The sequence below is a fragment of the Solanum dulcamara genome, chromosome 4 (assembly GCF_947179165.1).
Source record: "Solanum dulcamara chromosome 4, daSolDulc1.2, whole genome shotgun sequence".
Classification (NCBI taxonomy): domain Eukaryota; kingdom Viridiplantae; phylum Streptophyta; class Magnoliopsida; order Solanales; family Solanaceae; genus Solanum; species Solanum dulcamara.
This window is the reverse complement of record NC_077240.1, coordinates 6,363,242-6,385,669: the sequence shown is the minus strand read 5'-3', so window position 1 is coordinate 6,385,669 and position 22,428 is coordinate 6,363,242. Positions and strand designations below refer to the sequence as shown.

Below are 22,428 nucleotides of genomic sequence, written 5' to 3'. Positions count from 1 at the left end.
TAAATATTTTTATACCAAACACCAAAAAGTAATTAAAAGCCCACCTTTTTTTTTGAAAGAAATATTTTCTTAGCTACCAAACACACACAGAGAATTGTAGTGAAGTGGTAAGTATTTGTTCATATTAGATGTCTTGAATTCGAGTTTAATTGGATACAGAGTCACCTTTATTAGAAGCGCTTTATCCTCAATGTGAGTCTTTCCAACGCGCATTTAAATTTAATTAAACTTCAAAATGAAATAAGTATCGAACATAGAAACATGTTCAATTTAAAGGGAATGTCCAAAAAGGAGGAAGAGGAGGATAAGATAAATGTCAAAGATGATAGTATATTTGGGCCGAAGTCAAACTGATTTGGGCCTCTCTAGCTATGGGCTTACGTAAATATACCCTTCATTAATTTGGCTTATCAACCTGACCAATGTATACACTACCTATGCAATCAAAGTGTTTATAAGTAGAGGAAATTTCAAAAACAGCTAATATAAGTATTTTAATTATGTTTTTTAATTACAATTTGCCTAATTATGAATTATAGCTATAGTTTTATTTTTATGGGTATTTTCGTTTGTATATTTCACTTGCCAATATACAAATATGTTAAGTATATATAAATTCTATATTTATACATTTAAGAATTTTTCAAAATTTCTTTTGTATATTTCTCTTGTTAATATACAAACAGGGTAAGTATATACAAATTTTGTATTTATACATTTAAGAATTTTTCAAAAATTATACAAATCAAATGCATCAACAAATCATATACAAATAAAATAATTATATACAAATTCTAAATTTATACAGTTATGAATTTTTCATAACTTATACAAATTAAATGTATCAACAAATCATATACAAATAGCTTGGATAAGCATATACAAATTCTGGACTTATATAATTAGAAATTGAATTATACAAATTAAATAGAAAAATTAATTAATTGTAGCTGCATTTAATAATTAATCAAAACATAGTTTAAATACATAATAACTATTTAATATTTGCTGTTTCGTGTAATTTTTCCTTAAAAGTATGCACTATAGACTTTGACCATGTTGGTACTAGATGACCAAGGATTAGGGGTGACAAATTCAAACCCAACTCATCCAACCCAACCCATTTAAATTTGACTTGGTTATTGACCTGTCCATTCATTAACTCAACCTATTAAAAATTGGGTCGATATGTAACCAAATTGGCTCATTAGAAATCTTACGAAATATTTTTAAAAAACTTTTTTTTAATTTGATGTATTATATATAGCCATAATAAAGAAAAAATATCATTTTATTAGGTACTAACATAGTTTAAAAGAATAAATAAAATAATTAAGCTTAGTAAAAAATGGGTTGAGTTAGGTCTTGACCCGTTATATAACCCAATTACCTAACCCATTTTGACCCAAACTAATTTGGGTTGGGTTGGGTTGGATTGGGTCTTGACTCAATTGTTGTCTTACTCATTATGACTCGTCCAAATTTGACCCAACCCACCCAATTGCCATCTTTACCAAGGATACATTTATATGCCTGAACTATTTGGCCATCTAAACTAGAACATAACACAAAAATAGTATCCAATTATATTCAAATATACTAACATATGAATGCTTTGATTTCAAATGAATAAAAGTATTTATATATCTTAATGTATTAATATATCAAGGGTACATATAGAACTTAACGTACTAATATATCAAACAAGGTAAAGTATGCCAGTCTAGCTTATGAACACAACAATTTAAATGCATTAACCTTATGAATACACCTATATCATATATATGTGAATACCCGTGTTGCTAAACAAAAATTTAATACATTGGACAACCCAACAAAATTAAATGCATTAATTGATTAGGTGTGCATTAATTGTTTTGCTGTTAAATATTTTCTTAATTACATATACAATTTTAAATAAATAATTATTTGTGTATAATTAATTTTGCTATTTAATATTTAATTATATCCATATAATATAAAAAAATTAAACTATAGCTATTTATATCAAATATATATTGATGTTTGCTATATCATGTAGTTTTTCCTATTTTCTTTGCCCATGTCCGTTAATACTGTAACTGGAAATGGATTGGGTTGATCACTCTGATTAATGAATGAATAAAATAGAATTAGATAGTAAGTAAAAGGCATAAGATATAAACATGCTCGTGGTTTCAATTGACATTTATGTCATTCAACTTTAAATGTCTTAAACTTGTATATATAAAGTTGAGCAAATAGATATCTACCATCACAAGAAAAAATGTTTTTTTCCTCTTAATTGGAATGCATTTTTTGTCAATTCTCGACAAGAAAAAGAAAAAGAAAAAGAAAACAACATGAACAAAATGGCTTAGCTAGTTCTAGCTTGTCATGTAATCGACACAAAACTTCTTCTGAATGGTATTTCTTGTTTTATCAATTCTTGATGATACATTATAGTCCATCATCTTTTAGTGATAAATGTAAATACCTCCTAATATTTCAGAACCAACCTGTGAATCCCTCTTATTCTCTTCTTGTTCTTCTTCTTTTTCCTCCCTTTTGCTACTACCACCATGGCTACTGCCTTTACGCGATGAATTAGATTTTATGTCAATCTCTTCTTTATCCGGTACCAACTGGCTGACTTTCTTGATTTCTTTATCTTTTCCCCACAAGACAACATATAGTCCACACACTATCACGACTGATCCAAGGATGCTGCAGTGCACAACATTAGAATAAACTCATTTAGACTTTCGTATCAAATGTATAAACATGCTAGAACTAGGCCAATAGGCATTACATTTTCACTTTTTGGGGTTTTTAGCTAAGCTAGAAGTGACTGAAAAACTGTGTAGGAAAGGGAAAAATTAAATCACATACCTTCCGACGAACAACTTCTCTCCCATGAACAAGTATCCAGTAATTGCCACCATCACAAGCATCAAAGGGTTAAAAATGGATACATATACCGGGCCTTTCATCCGGACAACCCATGCAATGATAGTAAACAGTACTCCAGAACAAAATATCCCCTGAAACACAACTTCAACAGTATGAGAAGATCATCCTTTTTACACTTCAATTTCAATTTTAACTACGAGTTCTAATGAAGAAAAGAAATGATTTATTCTCATCAGCACATACCGTATATGCTGAAGCAAGAAGTCTAATGTTCCATCCCAATTTCCATTGATTCCAATCTCCTTCCACAACTACTGCAACAACAAAACATTGAACTGCTGCCATTACATTCAGTAGAGCAGTGAATGAATAAGGGCATGGATATCGCTTAGCTGCCTTAGCCTGTACATACAGAAAACACATAGATTGGTAAACATATTGTTTTGATTAAAATTCAGTTTTTTGGTATTTTGCTTAACTACTACATCTCTCCTATATTGTTTAACACATTCTGAACAATGGTTAACTTATCACGGCTACCTACTACCTCCCACCAGCACAAAACTTATCGCTAGTGCTAAATGAACATCTATAACTTTAAAACATTACAAAATTCTTTTAAAATTACGCATAGTGAGACAGAGTAATACAAAACACAAGTCACAAAGCATCATTGTTCATCCCTAACTCACCTGAACAATCAACAATAGCGCATAGCAAGTACAACCAGCTATGGCAAGAAAGGCACCTATTAAAGGTTTACTTTCTCCCTTATGTTTTGGGGAATGCAACAAGTTTATGTTTGTTCTCCCCATATTTATCTCTGGCCCTTTGTAGAGTGATAGGAGCATTGCTCCACTGATGCAAACGATCGTCCCAAATACCTTTGCTTTACCTGCTGGTGAATGCCAACCCAACCTCTCTAACCTGATCAATGCACAACAATACTACCTCATTTATTTGAAATTAATGAAACTAATAAAGTTGACGATCCTTGCAAAAAATACCTCAATATGATGGCAACAATAAAGGTAATGGCAGGGATGAGATTGAACATGGCTGAGATAAAAATTGGTGATGTGTAGACCAAGCTTTGCAGGTACATGTTTTGGCCTAATGATCCCCTGCAACAAAAATCTCCCTTTCACTATAATTTCTTATGTATCAAATTGCCCACAAAAACCTTTACTCCATTCGTTTCAATTTATGTCTTACCTTACTTTTTAGCACGTTCCAAAAAGAATGTCGGTTTTTTTTAAACAACTCTTTAATTTCAACTTTTTACATTACATGTTCAACAACACAAGATTAAAAGACATTCAATACATTCTACATATTTAAGACCACAAGATTTATCAGTCTTCCTTACTTTCTTAAACTCCGAGTCAAGTCAAAACTAGACAAACAAATTGAAACGGAGGGAGTACATTACATAAGAACTGAAGCATCAAGAAACCTATGACCAAACACTGTTTCATTCTTGAACTGAAAACTGAACAAGTAGATGCATCAACTTAAAGAATTTGAAACCAATAGAAAAGTGTAAAACAAAAGAAGATAGAACAACTTACCCAAGTAGACCACACAGAAATCCTTGAAATAAAACCATCTTTGTTAGCTCGACTCTTTTTCCCCTGAAACAACAAAAATTAGAACCATCCCCTCATTCCAAGAAAGTAAGCATTACATAGAAAAATCCATGTCCCCCCACCCCCAACACACAATAAATACAAGTTATTGAATTAAAGATTGAACCTTTCAATGAAGAATGCTAAAGGGACCATGAAAACAGAGGCGAAAAGAGAGCGATAAAAGATCAAAACACTAAAATTCATGCCATCACTGGTTGCAAGTTTGAACACAATATTCATTCCTGCAAGTATCATTTGCCCCATAATCATAAGCAAAAGTGGCCTCATTCCATGCAACACATTCCATAAATTTTCCATTAATCTTCTCTGCTCTATTCACTCTCTCAAGAACCCAAAATTTTTAAAAAGCTTGAGGGCAACAAATAAACAAAAAAAAATGGTTTTCTTGAATTAGAGGAATAAACACAAAACCAAGAAAGCAAGAAAGATAAACCCTCCTCTTCTTCAAACGTTCTTGTTTTGCATGCAGATAGATTAAGCTACAAGGATGAAAAATCAAAAGATTTTACTAAAAATTAGGCAAAAAAATGTTTAGAAGAGATTTTTGGCTTTTGGGGGATTGATGAAAAATTGTTAGAGAAAATCACGAGAAAAGAGGAAAAAAAGAATACACATGTATGGATAAAAAGTTATATTTTCACAACTGTATGTATTTATTTTGTTGCTTTTTCTTCTCTTTTTTTTTTTTACATGAATGAAATCATGCATGACGTAAATGACAGAGGTGAAAACGGAGAGACACCAGGTAAGTAAAGAAGTTTGACCGTCAAATTCTGTTTTTGTAATTAAATTTTTTAATGATTTATTACTCAAATTTGTTCATTATTAAATGACTTACCATAATATTATTTATTATTACGGAACCAATATTATTTGTCAGTTCGTAATTATAATGTTTAGGAGAGGGTGATGAAGATATGAGGATGAGGAGGGTTGTGTTTATTTTCGCGAGAACTAATTTTGATTCATGTGAGAGATTTATGGAGTAGCTATAGGGAGAGGAGAGGAACTTACATATGTTCATTGATTTAGAAAAAGATTATGACAAATTAAATCTCAGGGGTTCTATGAAGAATATGTTTGGCGAATAAGGACATATATGATATGGAGCCAAGACCCGAGTGAGGAAAGTGGGCGGTGAATCTCAGACTGAAAAGATTTGGACATGTAAAGAGGAGATACACACAAGCGCCCTAGTGAGGAGGTGTGAGAGGTTAGCTAGCTATAGTGAACTAAAGAAGTATTGGAGAGAAGTGATTAAACAGGGCATGTCAACTGCAACTTACTAGGGACATAACCTTAGATAAGACGATTTGAGATCGAATACTATGATAAAAGGTTAGTAGGTAATCCAGCATTATCTAGTTTTCTTATCGGTATTGCTTTCATTACTCTCTTACTATCTTATTCTTTGATTTTATTATTTTTTGGGCTTTGTTGACCATATTATTTATTATTGCTACTGTTCTCTGCTCCATTATTTCACTTTTTAATATGATTTCTTCACTTCTGTATTTTCTTTACCTACTTTATTTTTGACATGTTCTACTTTAAACCAAGTTATGAGAAAAATCTCTCTTACCTTCACAATGTTAATTGCTTGCAAATCTATTTTCAATTTTGTAAAACTACAATAGTAACCATAATGCCAAATTTGTGAGATCAATTTATGCAGTATTATACTACCACATGTTATTGCAAAGCAGAGTGTATACGACATTAATATAAATTCTCTTTTGTTACAAATACATGCATTTTCCAATTTTGCGTGACCATAAATGAGGTCCAAACACGGAAAGGAGAGCAAATTATTTTTGTGATTGTGATTGATAACATTCCATAAATTGAAAATTTACTTTCCTTAAAACTTTCTTTGAAAGAGATAGAAAATCGGAATTACCTCTAATATATATTTCATGTTCCCCTTGTATATGTGTAATATTTTTATTTGGAGCAAAACATATTCATCAATTATATTTTCCACCTTTCTTTTTCCATTGTATTTAAATTTGTGAGAAAGGAACATTAAGAGTTCGTTTCAACACTCAAATTTTCTCCCTAAAGAGAGAAATCGGGAGCTTGTGCTAGTGTACCAAAGGACATCAAGGCTGACGCCGCGGCAGCTCCTCTGCCGGAGAAACCAAAGGAGGATGAGACCACCACCACCACTGCCCCGGAGGTGACGGCCGTTGACAAGCAGGTCAACAGAGAAGATGGAGAAAAGGAGCTGGAAGATGAGAAGGTCGCTGAGGATATTGAAAAATCCAGTTCTCTTGGATCATTGATCACTGAGGTATAAATATATAATCATATATGAATTTAGCAATATAATAATCAAATTTCAAATCAATAACTAGTTTAAATGTACATTGGAGATTCATATAGATGACAATCAACTTAAGCAAAGTTATGAAAACGGAAAAGGGTCAAAAATACGTAATAAAAGTTTAAAAATATTATCCTTCATCCGTGTTTTGATCTAAAAATACCTTTCTACTTATCTTTTTAGTCTAAAATTATCATTCCATTTAATTTTTTGGCTAAATATAACCATTAAAACTAACAACCCTCTTTTTATTTTTTATTTTTTAAAAATATTTATCATGTGTCATTTTCTTATTGAATGAAATAAAAATTCCACCTCCACTAAAATAATTTCATAATTTATCTAAACCAAAAATAATATACCCCTCCACCTACAATTTTTTTCTTAAAAGCTACATTAATAAACAAGACTAGGATTTTTTTTATTCGATTAACTAAAAAAAAAGACTAGATTTGTTTTTGTTCTTGGCTTGATTTTTCTTTACTGTTTAATAATACTTATTTTTTTACAATACATATAAATAAAATAACTAAAAAAAAATTAGTTATACCTATAACTAAATTATTTTTTAGTTATTACAAGATAGTAAAAAATAAATAAATAATTTTTTTTCTATTACAAGACAGTGTTTAGATAGTTATTGTAAAACTATCTTGTATAATAATATGTATAACTAAAAAGATTTTTTAAATAAGTTTTTCAAAATTTTTTTCATAATTTATCCAAACCAAAACAATATACATGATTGTTACCATAAAAAACCAAAATTTTTAAAAAAATTGCAGAAAAAAACTATTTTTTAAATATTTTTTTCCATAATTTATCCGAATCAAAACAATATTCTTCTTCATGATCTCAAAAAAACTTTATAAAAAAATAAGAAGAAAAAGTTATAGCAATAAAAACTATTAGATTTTTTAAAAAAGAAATTATGGTCTTGAAGAGGTATATTTTTTTTGCTAAGATAAATTATGAAAAAAATTTAGTGGAGGTGGGATTTTTATTTCATCCAATAAAAAAATGACATATGATAAATACTTTTAAAAAATAAAAAATAAAAAAAGGGTTGTTAGTTTCAAGGGTTAAAGTTAGCCAAAAAGATGGATGGGAGGGTATTTTTAGACCAAAAAGATGAGTAGAAGGGTATTTTTAGACCAAAATGTGGATGAAGGGTATTTTTAAACCTTTTCCTATATTTCAGGGATATTTTTTGCTCTTTTCCGTTGTGAAAATAAAAATAAAAATGTAATTGATTTCTGGTCTAATGAGTATAACATAAGATTATTACAAAATATGGCAATACAAGGGCGGAGCTAGAAGGTTATCTACGAATCTGTACTTAGAAATTCACTATGTACAAAAATGAAACTCGAGATTCAGTCACTAACGTATGATATTGCTATCCTAGAATTTTGAACCCATAAAGTTCAAATCCTGACTCCGTCTGTCGATAGCAATAGTTCTATTTTCAGTTTGGAGTTGTAAAATATTGAATATACCTTGAAAATGAATGGTACATAGTGAAGCAGCAAAGGAGTCATCAGTTAAAGATGAGAAGAGCTTGAAAAGCAGAGACGAAAAACCAGAAGCAGCAAAGGTATCAGATGAAACTGATGCTAAACAACCAGCTGCTGCTGAAGAGAAATCAACATGAGACTCTAATTTTCAAGCAGAGCTTCAATGATATAATGCCTCTGTTTTTTTGGTTGTTTACATGAGGATCTTAAGGAAAAATTGTAGCAAAAACATATAGGAAGACTTGCATGGATTTTTTCAGGTGGATATTCTTTTTGAAGTATCTTATACTTTGGTGTTTCATATAATTGTTGTTCTCTTCATCTTTTTTTAAAAAACTCTTTTCATATTTGTTTGTTCACACACACTACATTTCAGTCTTCAACTTTAAACTACACAGAAAAAGATTTGCTTGGAAAGTAAAGTTGGTTACAGGGTCTCATAGGTTAGAAGGCATGGAAAAGGAGTTTTCAGTAATCACCTATCATATAGGTGTAGAAGCAGGAAACAAAATGGAAGTATCAAACACATCATAAATAAAGTAGCCTCAATTAGTGCCAACAGAGTAATGGTACAGTCATAAGGCCGAACAAGACGAGGTTAAAAGTTTGCACATACTACACCAAAAGATAGAAAACACGAACAAGAAGAGAAAATAAACATTGAAAGTTTAAAGACAGAAAAGTACAGACCACATAAACTGCAACACTGCTACATGATTCAGTTAAAACGCTGCTTTCCACCACGCTTGAGTTCAAGCATCAGTTGCTTATTCTCAAGCTTGATAAAATCATTCTCCAGCTGCATCTTTTGTAGCTTCCTGTCTTCTTTACTGCAGGAATTCATGAAGTCGAACCTCTGCTTCTCCAATTCTAGAATTTGAGCCTGAATCTGTAGCTTTTGTTCTTCCAATTGTAGTAACCGAGGAAGAATTTGCTCATCCTGTATTTCTTTCTCCTTATTGTTCATAGAAAAGTGAATCCCATTGCTAATAGGATAAAGCACATTTGGATCTGGATCTAATGTAGTGGTACCATTCAGAGATGAACGGCCCATATACAGATTTCTTTCTTCGCCTCCTACTTTCCTTTTTGCAGGCATATCCTGCACCAAATTCAGATCTGCTCTAGTGGTATAGTCCAGAGATGCACAGGCCATATTAGAAACTCTTTCTTCTCCTCCTATCTTCCTCTTCAAAGGCAAATCCTGCGACATGCTTCCAGTTTCATACTTGTATTTACCTCTCAGAGCCCAAAACACAGATTGCTGAACCTCCGGATCATGGGGAAGGAATAATCTATTCCGATTGTTGTATGAGCACATTTCTTCATAGAACAACTGTCTGCTACCTATAATCTTGCTCATTTCCTCTTTCAAATCGTAAGATAGGTCCATCCTTTCCAGAAGCACAGGGTTCTCCACAACATTACATGCAGTACCTCTCCCAAGTACTTCATTCAGTCTCCTGAATTTTTTGTTCAGATCATTAAACTTATCCTCACATTGCTGAGGTGACACACAATAACCTCTTTCAGCCATAACACAGGAAATGGTCCTCCATTTACCCTTCTTGACAAAAAATCCATTGGACAAAGCATCTTCTCCGATGTAAGAAAGAGCAGTAATCAAAAGTTTAACCATGTCATATGACCATTTCATACGATGATACACTGGCTGCTTCACTCCAGTATGTCCAGAGACTTCTCTAAAATCATTCAAACCCTCATGATACGCTTCAGGCAACTCAACTCTATTGAGGCTGACAGAATCAAGCAACTGCATTTCTTGGGGGATGCCTTCCATGTTTCTTACACCAAAGGACATCACTTGTGGAGCATGCTGCATAAGAACCACTGGACCCTGGTTAGGGTAACCAGCTAGATGGTGATTAACTTGCATTGACCTGAACAAATAGAGATGTCCAATTAATCCTGGAGTCATAAAAAGCAAGGCGATGAATCTATGTTTCACATTAATAGAGCAGAAACATACTAAAGTAAACAACTACACCTCAATCTCAAGTAAGTTGGGGTTGGCTATATGAATCATCACTCTCCATTAATAAAGTACAACAACAACATACTCAGTGTAATCCCACAGGTGGGGTTTGGGGAGGTAGAGTGTACCAGATCTTTCCCCTACCTCGTGGAGGTAGAGAAATTGTTTTCAAATGACCCTCGGCTCAAATAATGCATATCAAATCCAGTAGAAAAGAAAAATACGGAATCAAAGATTTCATAGTAAATAATAAGGAAAGCATTACATAGCATTCAGAGAAATGGAATAGAATCAAGAGCCAAATAACGTGATAATCGAAGCACAAGAAACAACAGGTAGTAACATGAATCGAAGGACAAGGGATTGCAAGATTAATGCTGCTGCTACTGATAAGGAAGCAGAAACAGTATATCCATTAATTAAGTCAAAAAAATCATATGATTTTGCTCATTCATCGAAGAATGGGTATACAAGTTCGCAAGATTAAGTTCATGCATAACAAAACATGCAAAAAAGTAGATTCTCGATTTTACTAGATCTGCAACTAGAAAAGGGGGTACTGGGGCTAGGAGACGTAGAATACAAAGTACATAAAACTTTAATCGTTAACTTACCAAAAAAAAAAACTCATGTTATTTCGATGGAAACAATAAAACTACAAGAAACATTCCTAGTTATGAAGAACTAACAAGAAAGGGAAAGAATTGATTCAAACACATCAAACGTGAATACCTCCTGAAGCCACAGGTAGAACACCTGGTAAAGAAACCCAATCTTGAGTAAAATAAATACCGCGACTTCTATCATACCAATGCAGATACAAAGCAAAAAAAGATGAATTTACTAAGTAATAGAAAGTAAATCTTTCAAGCCTTTAAAATATAAGATCTTGATTACTTCTAAGGAGGCGGCACATACATTAAGGGACTACTGAGCGCTTCGTGAAACACCTTGTTTTGATCGCCTAGGAAGAAGAAAACTTTATATAGAAATGAGGTTCGTATGCTGATGACAACTGGACAATGGAAGCAACAAGTGGTTTAAAGTGACAATGCTTACACACATCAGCTCACTTAATCCAATATATGAGAGTGTGAGTTGTGAGTTCAAATATGTAGCATAGGAATCTTGAAAAAATAAATGCCATATACAATCTGGGGATTCCCGCCTCCCCCCCTCCCCAACCCACGAGTCTCTCCCTAAAGTGTTTTTCCAACCTAAAAAAATAGACTACTTCAAAAACCCACAACATTGTGTTATAATCCTATTGCAAAAGAAGTCTCATATCGGTTAAATGGAGGGCTGATGTGGGGCTTATACAACCTTGGGATCTCCCACATTAATAGCTAGCTTTTGGGGTGTGGTTCTCCCTGGGTTGTATCACATTGTCTGGAGAATGATTTCAGACGGAGTACATTTATATCAACTCACAACCAAGTGGATAAAATTGTTCTCAACTTCAATTTACCACTAAGGCAAATAATAAATTTGGAACGTATAATATCAATCTTAAATGCACCCTTTGATAAATTTAGTAGAGGCGACAAGTAGTGCCTACTGGCTCTCAATGTGTGTATAAGCCGTTGCTTTTAACAGCTGTTCATCTTTCCTTTTGCTTCTCCCATATATTTCTCTGCATATACCCATACCAGAATTTCTTTCATTTCTTAATTTTACCTTTCTCAACTTTTATTCCCCAAATTTATCTGAACATGATTAAAACAAACCAGTAGATAATAAAGATATAAATGGATAAACAACTTTGTCAGAGATATGAGGTGTAGAGGTGAGGAAAAGGTTTCAATTATCAAATCTGTGTGTGTAAGAGAGAGAGGGAGGTGGGGGGCGAGGGGGCATCGCTTCAAAAATTGCCGTAGTGGCTACTATCACCATCCAAGTAATGACATCTCAACCAGGAACTTTAGTCATTATACAAAAAATGTAATGTTATCAACAGGATGCACCACAGGGAATGATGTAGTTCAGTAATTGAGTAATCTTCCCTCAAGAAGTTCACGATCCCTATAATTGTTTAACTTATTTTTTTGTCCTGCTTACCATTTATGTCTCCTCTGTTTCATTTCTTGGAGTGCCACTGAATTATTATTTTTAATTAAGCCATCACTAAAAGTTGTGAGCCTAGGTGTGTGTGGGTTAGGCTTGACCCCTACCACGTCTATTCATCCACAAAAAGGTACACAAAGTTTGAGGGGGACATGGACCAAACCTCTAACATCGAAAGGAGCTACATAGTGATGATCTAATGCCATTCAAAAGTGTGTATGATGTCCTATGGTGAATGAACAGGAAATCCTTCAGTGCACAAAAAGGGAAGATAACAGAGAAACTAATCAGCATTTAAAAGAAAAAAGAAATCAACCAGAGGGGAGGGAAGAAAAAGAGAGACACAGGTAGTGAGTTTAGGTCACAGTAGCGAAGATGGTAGACAGTAATTCAACTATAGGAACAAAAACACAGGAGTAACTGGAAATTTTACAAATTTTACAGCTTATAAATTATATCTTAACAAACCAATAACATAAGTGACTGGAAAACAATAAGATAAATAAACAAGAGCTTGAATGCTTTGTTCTATGATCCTATATCATGCATGAAAGCATTAGGCACTTAAAACACATTCATACTGATGAAAAGCACATTCTGTTGAAGCTCTACCCTCAGATGGTCACAAAAGAAGTTTAAGCCATTTGGTACCACATTCTTAATACAACAACTCTAACGTGCATCTGATGAGACCAGAGTAGCGAGTTAGTTCACTTCTTTTTTTGATAAATAATCTACTTCCGTCCATATCCAGAGCAAAAGGGAGATAATGAAGAAGGAAGCACGCATATGGCATCTGAATGAAAAAGGCCAGCTCACTCACAGTTCACTTGAATGTGCATCAACTTATTGTTCAAACCTCATGCACCCACTTCCCTGTCTCAGCCTTCAGAGATCCAAATACTCAATCTGGTTGACCTTCAGAGTCACATTGCTGCTTCTCCACAGGATAATGGGCACATTTTCTCTAGTCTTAAGGCTTGGGAGGTCATAAATTCAAGTGCTTCCGCTAGTTCCTTCTTCCTTTAGGACAATCATGGAATATTAGAATCTATATCTAGTGGATGACTATATCTGATGCATTGCTTTTGATCGTCCAGCCTAGCAACTTTCAAGGTCATGAGGACTACAGGAAGGTCAAATACATTGAAGAGTCAATACATGGGATAGGTACAATCTATTCCTGTTTTGACGGAAATATTTTGTGGTGAAACAACTGCTTTGAGCTCAAAATCTTTATATAGATTCATCAGAAGGCTCGGCCAAGTCCAAAGAGGTGGATGTTCAGCATCTATCTAAGACATGGCCTTTGAAACAGTCTTCCAATTCTATTTATTGGGTAAATTTAGAGACTTGCTTAATTCCAGTACAGCTCAAGTCCTAAGCAATACACTCTCCAATGTATGAAACAGTGGAAACTAGAAGTCTCACCTTCTTCTCTTCCATCTTATATGCTGTCATCCCATGTCACAGGGAAAATTTAATTTGCTTCTGCATACAGATGTCAAAACTGTAAGAATGAGTACGGATTCCTTCAAAATACAACAACAACATAATACCCCGTATAATCTCACAAGTGGTGCAACATAGCTAACATACCAACTCTTATTCATCTCACCACATACATTATGCCTAAGAATTTTCTCCCGAACTACTAGATTTATCATCATCACTTGCATATTTTTCCAAACCCTACCCCTCATTTCAAAGCAAGAACCGAAATTTGACATACAATTGGAAATATTTCAGCATCTTGCAGTAAGCTGAAATCGAAAAACCAACAGCATGAGTCTACTAGCAAACCTTAAAAATTAGCACCCGAGGGAGGTTTGTTGATTCAAGAACAGAAGAACCCCATTAAGAAACCAAAAGATTACAGCAGCCCCACAACTTTGTATCACGATTTTGAATTAAAAATTGAACCTTTTGAATTGAGAGAACACGAGAAAACCTGTTTTGAGCAAAATAAAGTAAAAGGAGATGATATGGAAAGATTAACCACACATCCTCCATCAACGCTTCAAATTTTTCCCACTAAAATATTTAGCGAAATCTTGGGGTGGAAGGTGAACACCCAAAAATTTAGCGCATCTCGTTTAAGGCAAAACAAAGCTACAAAAATCTGGCACGTGGAGCCCAAATTAACCTATGCTCCTTCTGACGAATTTGATTAGTCCTTTTTAAAAAAGTAGGAAAAATTGCGCAAGGTTGTATTTCTAATCCTTCACACCAGAGATGTCGAGTTGAAGCTTCAAATATAAAGTGCTTACACAAAGTTCTTCTGTTTTATTTTTTCCAAGTGATTATCGCAAGAATTATAGTTTCCCTTGTGACTCAAACTAAACGTTAATCTTAATTATATGAAACTTTTTGCCATCATTATGAGGCCAACCATATGACTCGTATCAGCAGTGGCAGAGCTAAGGGGTTCAACGAGATATATCAATCACCAAAAATTACCCTATATCTACAAGTTAGATATTGAATCCTCTTGAATTCTTGTACGTTTATTTCTTTATATTTTGAATCCACTTAGTAAAAAATTTGATTCCGCCACTATTATGCCTCTCATAGTATAAAGCTTGAGACGATACAGAGACCAGGCATATACCAAAGATTTTTAAGCCATGAAACTGACGTTACTCAGCATAAGAAATATACACAGAAAAAACAATCCAAAAATCCAGAAAAACATGGAGATTATTAAAAGCAAGGAGGAAAAGAACTCGCCTCTAAACACCTAAAACAGTAGTAACACTAACACTCAAAACGACATTAAGAAAAGATAGGGTACGATCTAAAAGCTTACACCCTATTATAAACCTTCATCTTTATGAACTCAAAACATTCCAACTTTAACAACGTCGTGCTGCTCAGAACTCCGACCGAACTGTTGAAGCAGATAATGAGAATATTGAACTCCTCCTAATCGATCAACTTAGAAGCATTTCCGGTGAACAATAGAAGGACCAGATTCATCATATTCACCCTTTGTTATCCACATCTGCAGTAGTTCAAAGAAACAAAATCAGCAACCATCCCACCTAAAAATTTAATGAATACATACAGCTCTACAAAGCAAGCATTTGAGGAAACGTGCAAGCACTGTAATAGTGTGTGCTACACGTTGTTATGTTATGTATTACCTGTTGGAAGGTGCTGAGAGAAGCTAAGATAGACCCTCCAATCCAGACACTGTACTTCCGTTCAGGAGGCGCCACCACCTTGATTTTCATGCTGCTGGGAGCAAGAGCGGTAATTTCCTTGCTCATACGATCAGCAATACCAGGAAACATTGTCGTTCCACCACTGAGGACAATGTTGCCATAAAGATCCTTTCTGATGTCTACATCACACTTCATGATGGAATTGTAAGTTGTTTCATGGATTCCAGCAGCTTCCATTCCCACAAGTGATGGCTGGAATAAGACTTCCGGGCATCTGAACCTCTCTGCTCCAATGGTAATCACCTGACCATCTGGTAACTCATAGCTTTTTTCAACAGCAGAGCTACTCGTTGCAGTCTCCAATTCTTGCTCATAGTCAAGCGCAACATATGCTAGTTTCTCTTTCATATCGCGGACAATTTCCCGTTCAGCACTAGTGGTGAATGAATAACCTCTTTCAGTCAGGATTTTCATCAGATAATCAGTAAGATCACGCCCAGCTAGATCCAATCGAAGAATTGCGTGAGGAAGGGCATAACCTTCATAAATTGGCACTGTATGACTGACACCATCACCAGAATCCAGTACAATACCTGTTGAGATGGCCAAAACATGATTAGAAAGGATAACATGAAAATTCAAAGCATATCATTACATTGCAACAATCAGGCAGCATCTCCATAGAGAGGATAAAAATTACATAAATCAGAACCATACATGAAAATTAAAGGCTGGAATGAAGACAAGATCATGCAATGGATAATGTTAAATAATCAATTTACTAATCAAAACTTGGTTGTATAAAGAGGGTAAGACTCATGTTGCACCTGTTGTTCGGCCACTGGCGTAAAGAGACAAGACCGCCTGAATAGCAACGTACATGGCAGGGACATTGAAAGTCTCAAACATGATCTGTGTCATTTTCTCTCTATTGGCCTTGGGGTTCAAGGGTGCTTCAGTAAGTAGCACAGGGTGCTCTTCAGGAGAAACACGCAACTCATTGTAAAAGGTATGATGCCAAATCTTCTCCATATCATCCCAGTTGCTTACTATTCCATGCTCAATTGGATACTTTAAGGTGAGAATACCCCTTTTTGACTGAGCTTCATCACCAACATATGCATCCTTTTGACCCATCCCTACCATAACACCGGTATGTCGAGGTCGACCGACAATACTAGGAAAAACAGCCCTTGGTGCATCATCACCAGCAAATCCAGCCTGTAGAAAAATAGGTCAAATGAGCACATTAATTAAGGGAAGTAGTACAACTATTCCTAATAATCACGACCAGAATACAAATTTTGGAAATCAATGGGGACCAATTAAAGATTTGTTTGAAATTTACAGCTGATTGGCCATAAGAGTTACAACCAAACTACTAATTTTGATAAGAGTAAAATATCATATCATCTGAAGGAGGGAAGATTCACAGCTTAATTAATTAATTGCAAACTAACCTTAACCATTCCTGTTCCATTATCACAGACAAGGGGTTGAATATCTTCTGCATCTGCCATCTTTTAAAACCTAGAAAAAAGGTGGAATTAGTGAAAAATATCAAGCTAGATGTAACAAAGAATGATTGACATATATTTGCAAGTAAGAGACAGGCCATGCATGTACTATATTTATAAAATAAGAAGACACACAAGGAAAAGAAAACAGAGAAAGAACTAAGGGCCTGATATACACTCAAGAATTATCAAGAAACAACGTTGGGCATCCTAAAATCTTTAATTTTCTGGAATATCATGATCAATTAAGAACTACGCTGTTCCGGGAGCAAGAACATTCAAAATAGATTGAGCAGTAACTTTCATTCATAAAGATAACCCAAACAACAAAACTGTCTACTTGGTATTACAAATTGAATTACAGATCAGTATCTCCTCTAAAATTTAACTTGTAAACATACCAATCAACAAGTTATAGATACCCAGAAAAGTAAAAGGAAAGAAAAGGACCAAGAAATAAAGAAAAGGGAATTCTGGGCATAGAACAAGTACTAGTAATAAAGAAAAAAGGAGAGAGAGAGAGAGAAATGAGATTAACAGAGAGAAAATTGTGAAGAACCCAAAAAAATGAACGTACCAGTGATTATGGAGAAGTAAGAGAGAAGGAGGAGGAGGGTTTAAGCGTTCTTGAAAATGAAGGAAGAAAAAATTGCGGTTTTGTGTATTTAAAGCGGTGGGAAAGAGTATGAATGAAATGAAATTGAAATCCAAATGAAATAAAAGTGTGGCATGTTTTTGGCTGCTAACAAAAAGTCAGGCAAAAGAATCATCTCATCTCTCTTTCTGTCCTTTTTCTCCCTCCATCCTATTTTTTAAATTAATTTTAACTTTTTTTAAAGTCCATTCAAAAAATAATAAACATTAAATATATTTATTTTATTTATTTTTATTATCACAAAATAATTGTTATATTTTCCTTTTTATAATCGATTCGACTAATCTTGAGGGTTACATTTAATTAGATCACTTTAATATATATTCAAGAATTATCTGATAAATATTCAATATAACTTTCAATTCTTCTCATATAGTAATATAAAAGGAAAAATATCTTTTAAAATATAGGTCAAAGTTTATATAGTACTCCTGGAAAGTACTTTATTCTCATCATCACAATTACACACATGCTACTTCAAATAGGTTCTCTGATTTGGTTTAGAATACGATTAATCCAGCATGTGCTACATGAGCTCATATCTCACTACCCGTCAATCTGAGTTCTCGAAAGGTTACTGAACCAACTATCCAGATGAGACTTTTGCTGACATCTCTAAAAAAGAGTTTAAAGCTACAACACCTCCTATAATTACACCATCAAGAGCGAGTAGCAGAACATCGATCAGAACAGCAGATTTCATAGTTGTGATACTTTCTCCATCAAAAGTCTCTGATCCTGCTATGTAACTAGGCTATGAAATTAATTCTTTGAGGATAAAGGATCGTCTTTAGCTAACCCTGGTTCTATCAAACTGAGTTCTTCAATCTTGATATGAACTTCTTCCAGCTAATTTTTTATTTTCTATTTTTTTTATTGTTGACTTTTTCCACCACAAACATTTGCCGCATGAATTGGATAGAAATCTTGACGTTCAAGTACGAATCTCTTGAGCGTTTCTACGGCGAATAGCAGCATGGCCAAACCACTCTGCTACGGCAAGCAACCGGTTCTTAAATATAACAAGTATTTTAGGACAAAGGAGGTAATAAAAATAGATTGACCATATGTTTCTTATATATTGTTTATTCTTTTCTAATATTAAGGGTATGGTTAAAAATTGAATATTGAAATTCTGGTAATCATTTTGGGATAAACATTTTTGAGCTAAAATCATTGTTAACTTGGGAAATTAATTAGAGAGACGGGGGGGGGGGGGTGTATTAGAGTACATCCACAGACCACAATGTTATTTTTTTTGACCAAACTATGAACTATACATGTTTAGGCTGCTTAATTCAGTTTATTTGTTTTTCTCTCTTATTTCTCTTGTAAATTATAGAGTATACCATATTGTAATTTAGTTGACCACACTATAAAACTATATTTAGGCTGCTTAATTCTGTTTCTCTTTGTTCCTACACGAAAATTAGGAAGAGATTAAATTACGATTATTGCAGTTTTTGTTGACTGGGCATAATTTTTCATAATTATTTACATGTGGGGGTGTTAGTAAAGTCTATAAAATTGATAAATCATCCTCAAAAATGATGTTGCCAAAGTTTAATTTTCAAATTAATGAGAGTAATTAATTAAGTTTGCATACATATATAAATAAAATATGTAAAAGTTTGAAAGCAAAACTTTTTCTTTCCTAGAAAAGGAAATAGAGAATCCAACCAAAAAATGTGGACATCCAGTGTGGAATATTGAGGTGGTTTTAATAATTTCCACGTCAATCTTATTTGGTTCTAAACGTAGGCCGGTGGGTTGGTCTACCTGGCCGGCCCACCATTTCTTCTTATCAAAACTTGTCTTGGCACATTCCTAAATTAAGTCTAGTGGGATCGATGAAATTTTTCGCCTTTTATATTAAAAATCTCAATTTTGAATTTTAAGCTAGCGTTTAATTTTAAATGTTATTTAATGGTGTTGGTTGACTATATTGATAATGTAAGTTGTAGATAAATATTAGCTGGAATTAATAAATGATGGATGTTTTTATATAATATAAAAATTTGGGATAATTTTTAAATTTTAAAAACTTTCAAAGTTTCCAAGTTCTAGTTTTTTTCTAAAACTTGAGAACTTGGGATGTTTGCCAAATATATTTGTCAAGTAATAACAAATTATATGGCCAAACACTAGTTTCCAAGTTTTTTAAAGTTTTTTTCCAAAAAATATTTGGGGTCAAACGACGCCTAAGAATATATTATTTTTCTGGTAAAAGATGTTTTCCTTTAGAACAAGTGTTTTTTTGGAATATGAAATTGCCTTTATTATGAAACATTTTACTTTTAATGTGAGGCTTTTTGCTGTAAATTTCATATTTAATGCGTTGCTATAATGGTCTAGAATTTTATTTTATTTTTTTGTTGCTATACAAACTAAAAAATATATGATGTTGTTGGTATACTTCTCATGAAAAGGAACTAAATAGGTGAGTTTTTCTTTTTTATATAAAAATATAAAAGGTTGGGATACTTATAAAATTTAAAAAGAAATTTATAGCTATATTTTGGTCTAAAATAAGTTTTTAGTAAATTTGGGATTTGATTTTCAAAATCTCACAAAACCCAGATAAATTCTACGGCCATGCAAATTTTTCCAATAAATAAATAAATTAATCTCAAAAAGTGCTTCCAAAATTTATGACCAAACAGGTCTTAAATTAATCGTACTGAAGATTACATGTGTGTTTAGTATTTTATATATAGAGTCAAAGTTTAGAATTAGTAAAACTTTGGTGATCCAAGTATTGAACTAAGGTTGAATGGATTTCCTCCTCTCTTTTTTTTTTAATCCGAAAATAAATGTTGAATTTGGAAGTAAGACCAATGTTGAATATAATCACGTTTCTTTTTTCCAACTCTAATAAATTATTTATGCATGACATATTTAAAACCACAAAATTCAAATGATATAGATATGTTATACATATCTGTAGTTTAAAATTATAAGAATAAAAAAATTCTTTATTTTTTTAAATTCTGTGTCAAATCAAATTAATATAAATAAATTAAAATGAAAAGGGTATTGTTTAACACCGAGTTTAGATAGATTGATAGGTAATTGGGAGGTGGAGACCATGCAACTAATTAATTTTCGTAGTTTAGGGACCTTAGTAATCCAGAAAGTCTAATTTCATATAGCATTGTGTGAAAAAAGAGCTAAAATTTAAATACATAAAACCCCAACTACCCGTTTATCCATAGATAATTTTTAAATATTTGAAGAATATTTCAATTACTTGTTCGTTTATGAAGTTCGAAAATCGGTTTTTACGAGTTTTAAAAATTGATTTCTTTCACAGTTCTCAGCACTATCCAAAAACCAAACCATGTCATCAGCTCTATAATCTTATTATATGTAATACATTTTTTTATGCATACATACGTAGGTTGAATTAAAAAAAATGAATTTAGTTCACAACAAAACTTGTTCTAGATTTGTCTCTGCCCCATAACGAAGCCGGCAATGTAAGAGTAGGTGATTTATGTCTTCCCTTGATTCTTTGCACATGAAGCGCCAACTAATACAAATAGTTTTTCTCTTCCTAAAATTCTCTGTTGCCAAAATCACCCCTCTCGTAGCTAATCATGTGAAGAATCCCATCTTTCTTGATACTCTAGGATAAATATCGAGGTATGTGGGAAAGCAATCTCCTCTCTCACCAAAAACTTCACATATAAAATGCATTTGGTAATTTACTAAATACCAAATATCATCAAACAATTGTATTATCACTGTCGCTCCCCTTTAAATACTAAGCCTTGCTGAATCCATTGTTTATGCAATGGTGAATCAAAATCTTGTGTATACTCCTTTGTTGTATAAAAAAAAATCAAGAATTGCTAAATAGATATAATGTGCATGTGAGTGTATAGTATATGTGTATCGTATGTACGTAGATATGTCAAAATGGAAGAATAGAATGTGTGAGTGCGCATGCTCAGGTGATACCATGCATTAAAAAAAAAAATTACATGCATTAACTTTTTATATTAAGCTGGAATATCACTTAAAAATTATAGAAACACACCTTAGACTAATTTCTGACAATATGTGTACACTCTTTTTTTCTTTAGTAGTATGATATGCTTTTTGATGAAGATATGATGATGAGTGAACTATTGAGAATGTATACTTCATCAATAGTGAATTTCCTACCTAAACATTTGGATGAAGATCTAATTTGATATGCTTTTTCAATATGTATAACTAATGCTTTTTCCATTTACTTTTGCTTGTTAATTATATTTAAAATAGATTTTCGTATTTACTTGTCACTTTTGCATATCAAGATTAAAAAAAACATATTGTTATTCATGGTTTATCCTTAATTAATTACTTATTCCTCAAATTATTTCTCAAGATTTAAGATTATACAATAGTTAATTTGGGTAATTGTGGTAAATACACACATTAATTATTATTTTTTAAGGACATATAAAATTCAAAGTGAACAAATAAAAGTAAATGGATGAAGTACATGGTAAATCACGATATTAACAATGCAAGAATTTTTAATATTTATCATAGTATTAATAGGCGTGTGCACAACATCAACTATCTTATACTGGTGTATATTTACATGACAATACTTTTAAATCATCAAATTTTAAATCATGTTTTATAGGTA

The 22,428-nt window shown here is 33.0% G+C and overlaps 3 protein-coding genes across 3 annotated transcripts; all 3 read right to left on the bottom strand.

The window, feature by feature from the left end:
- Positions 1-2,254: 2,254 nt before the first annotated feature.
- On the bottom strand, positions 2,255-5,259 carry LOC129884588 (WAT1-related protein At1g68170-like). The gene is made up of 7 exons (XM_055958875.1): positions 4,648-5,259; positions 4,464-4,526; positions 3,900-4,016; positions 3,585-3,819; positions 3,136-3,294; positions 2,872-3,023; positions 2,255-2,706 (listed from the first exon to the last, which is right to left on the bottom strand). Exons 1-7 carry the CDS (start codon positions 4,839-4,841, stop codon positions 2,457-2,459), a joined length of 1,170 nt encoding a protein of 389 aa, XP_055814850.1. The 5' UTR covers positions 4,842-5,259; the 3' UTR covers positions 2,255-2,456.
- A 3,645-nt stretch (positions 5,260-8,904) lies between these two features.
- Positions 8,905-14,825, bottom strand: LOC129885798 (uncharacterized). Its single transcript, XM_055960224.1, has 2 exons — positions 13,879-14,825; positions 8,905-10,288 (listed from the first exon to the last, which is right to left on the bottom strand). The coding sequence occupies exon 2, from the start codon at positions 10,282-10,284 to the stop codon at positions 9,106-9,108; it is 1,179 nt and encodes a 392-aa protein (XP_055816199.1). The 5' UTR covers positions 10,285-10,288; positions 13,879-14,825; the 3' UTR covers positions 8,905-9,105.
- Positions 14,826-14,928: 103 nt separating this feature from the next.
- On the bottom strand, positions 14,929-17,852 carry LOC129885800 (actin-101). Its single transcript, XM_055960225.1, has 5 exons — positions 17,709-17,852; positions 17,075-17,144; positions 16,442-16,835; positions 15,594-16,207; positions 14,929-15,451 (listed from the first exon to the last, which is right to left on the bottom strand). The coding sequence occupies exons 2-5, from the start codon at positions 17,132-17,134 to the stop codon at positions 15,386-15,388; spliced, it is 1,134 nt and encodes a 377-aa protein (XP_055816200.1). The 5' UTR covers positions 17,135-17,144; positions 17,709-17,852; the 3' UTR covers positions 14,929-15,385.
- Between the last annotated feature and the right edge of the window lie 4,576 nt (positions 17,853-22,428).

What these genes read in the sequence shown, in the direction of transcription:
- LOC129884588 (XM_055958875.1), bottom strand. Translation starts at nt 4,841, where the DNA reads ATGGAAAATTTATGGAATGTGTTGCATGGAATGAGGCCACTTTTGCTT. An exon ending in TTAGCATTCTTCATTGAAAG is followed by an intron (nt 4,527 to 4,647) that starts GTTCAATCTTTA and finishes TTGTTGTTTCAG; the next exon opens with GGGAAAAAGAGTCGAGCTAA. An exon ending in TTTCTGTGTGGTCTACTTGG is followed by an intron (nt 4,017 to 4,463) that starts GTAAGTTGTTCT and finishes TTTTTGTTGCAG; the next exon opens with GGGATCATTAGGCCAAAACA.
- LOC129885798 (XM_055960224.1), bottom strand. Translation starts at nt 10,284, where the DNA reads ATGCAAGTTAATCACCATCTAGCTGGTTACCCTAACCAGGGTCCAGTG.
- LOC129885800 (XM_055960225.1), bottom strand. Translation starts at nt 17,134, where the DNA reads ATGGCAGATGCAGAAGATATTCAACCCCTTGTCTGTGATAATGGAACA. An exon ending in ATGGAACAGGAATGGTTAAG is followed by an intron (nt 16,836 to 17,074) that starts GTTAGTTTGCAA and finishes ATTTTTCTACAG; the next exon opens with GCTGGATTTGCTGGTGATGA. An exon ending in CTCTCAGCACCTTCCAACAG is followed by an intron (nt 15,452 to 15,593) that starts GTAATACATAAC and finishes GAACTACTGCAG; the next exon opens with ATGTGGATAACAAAGGGTGA.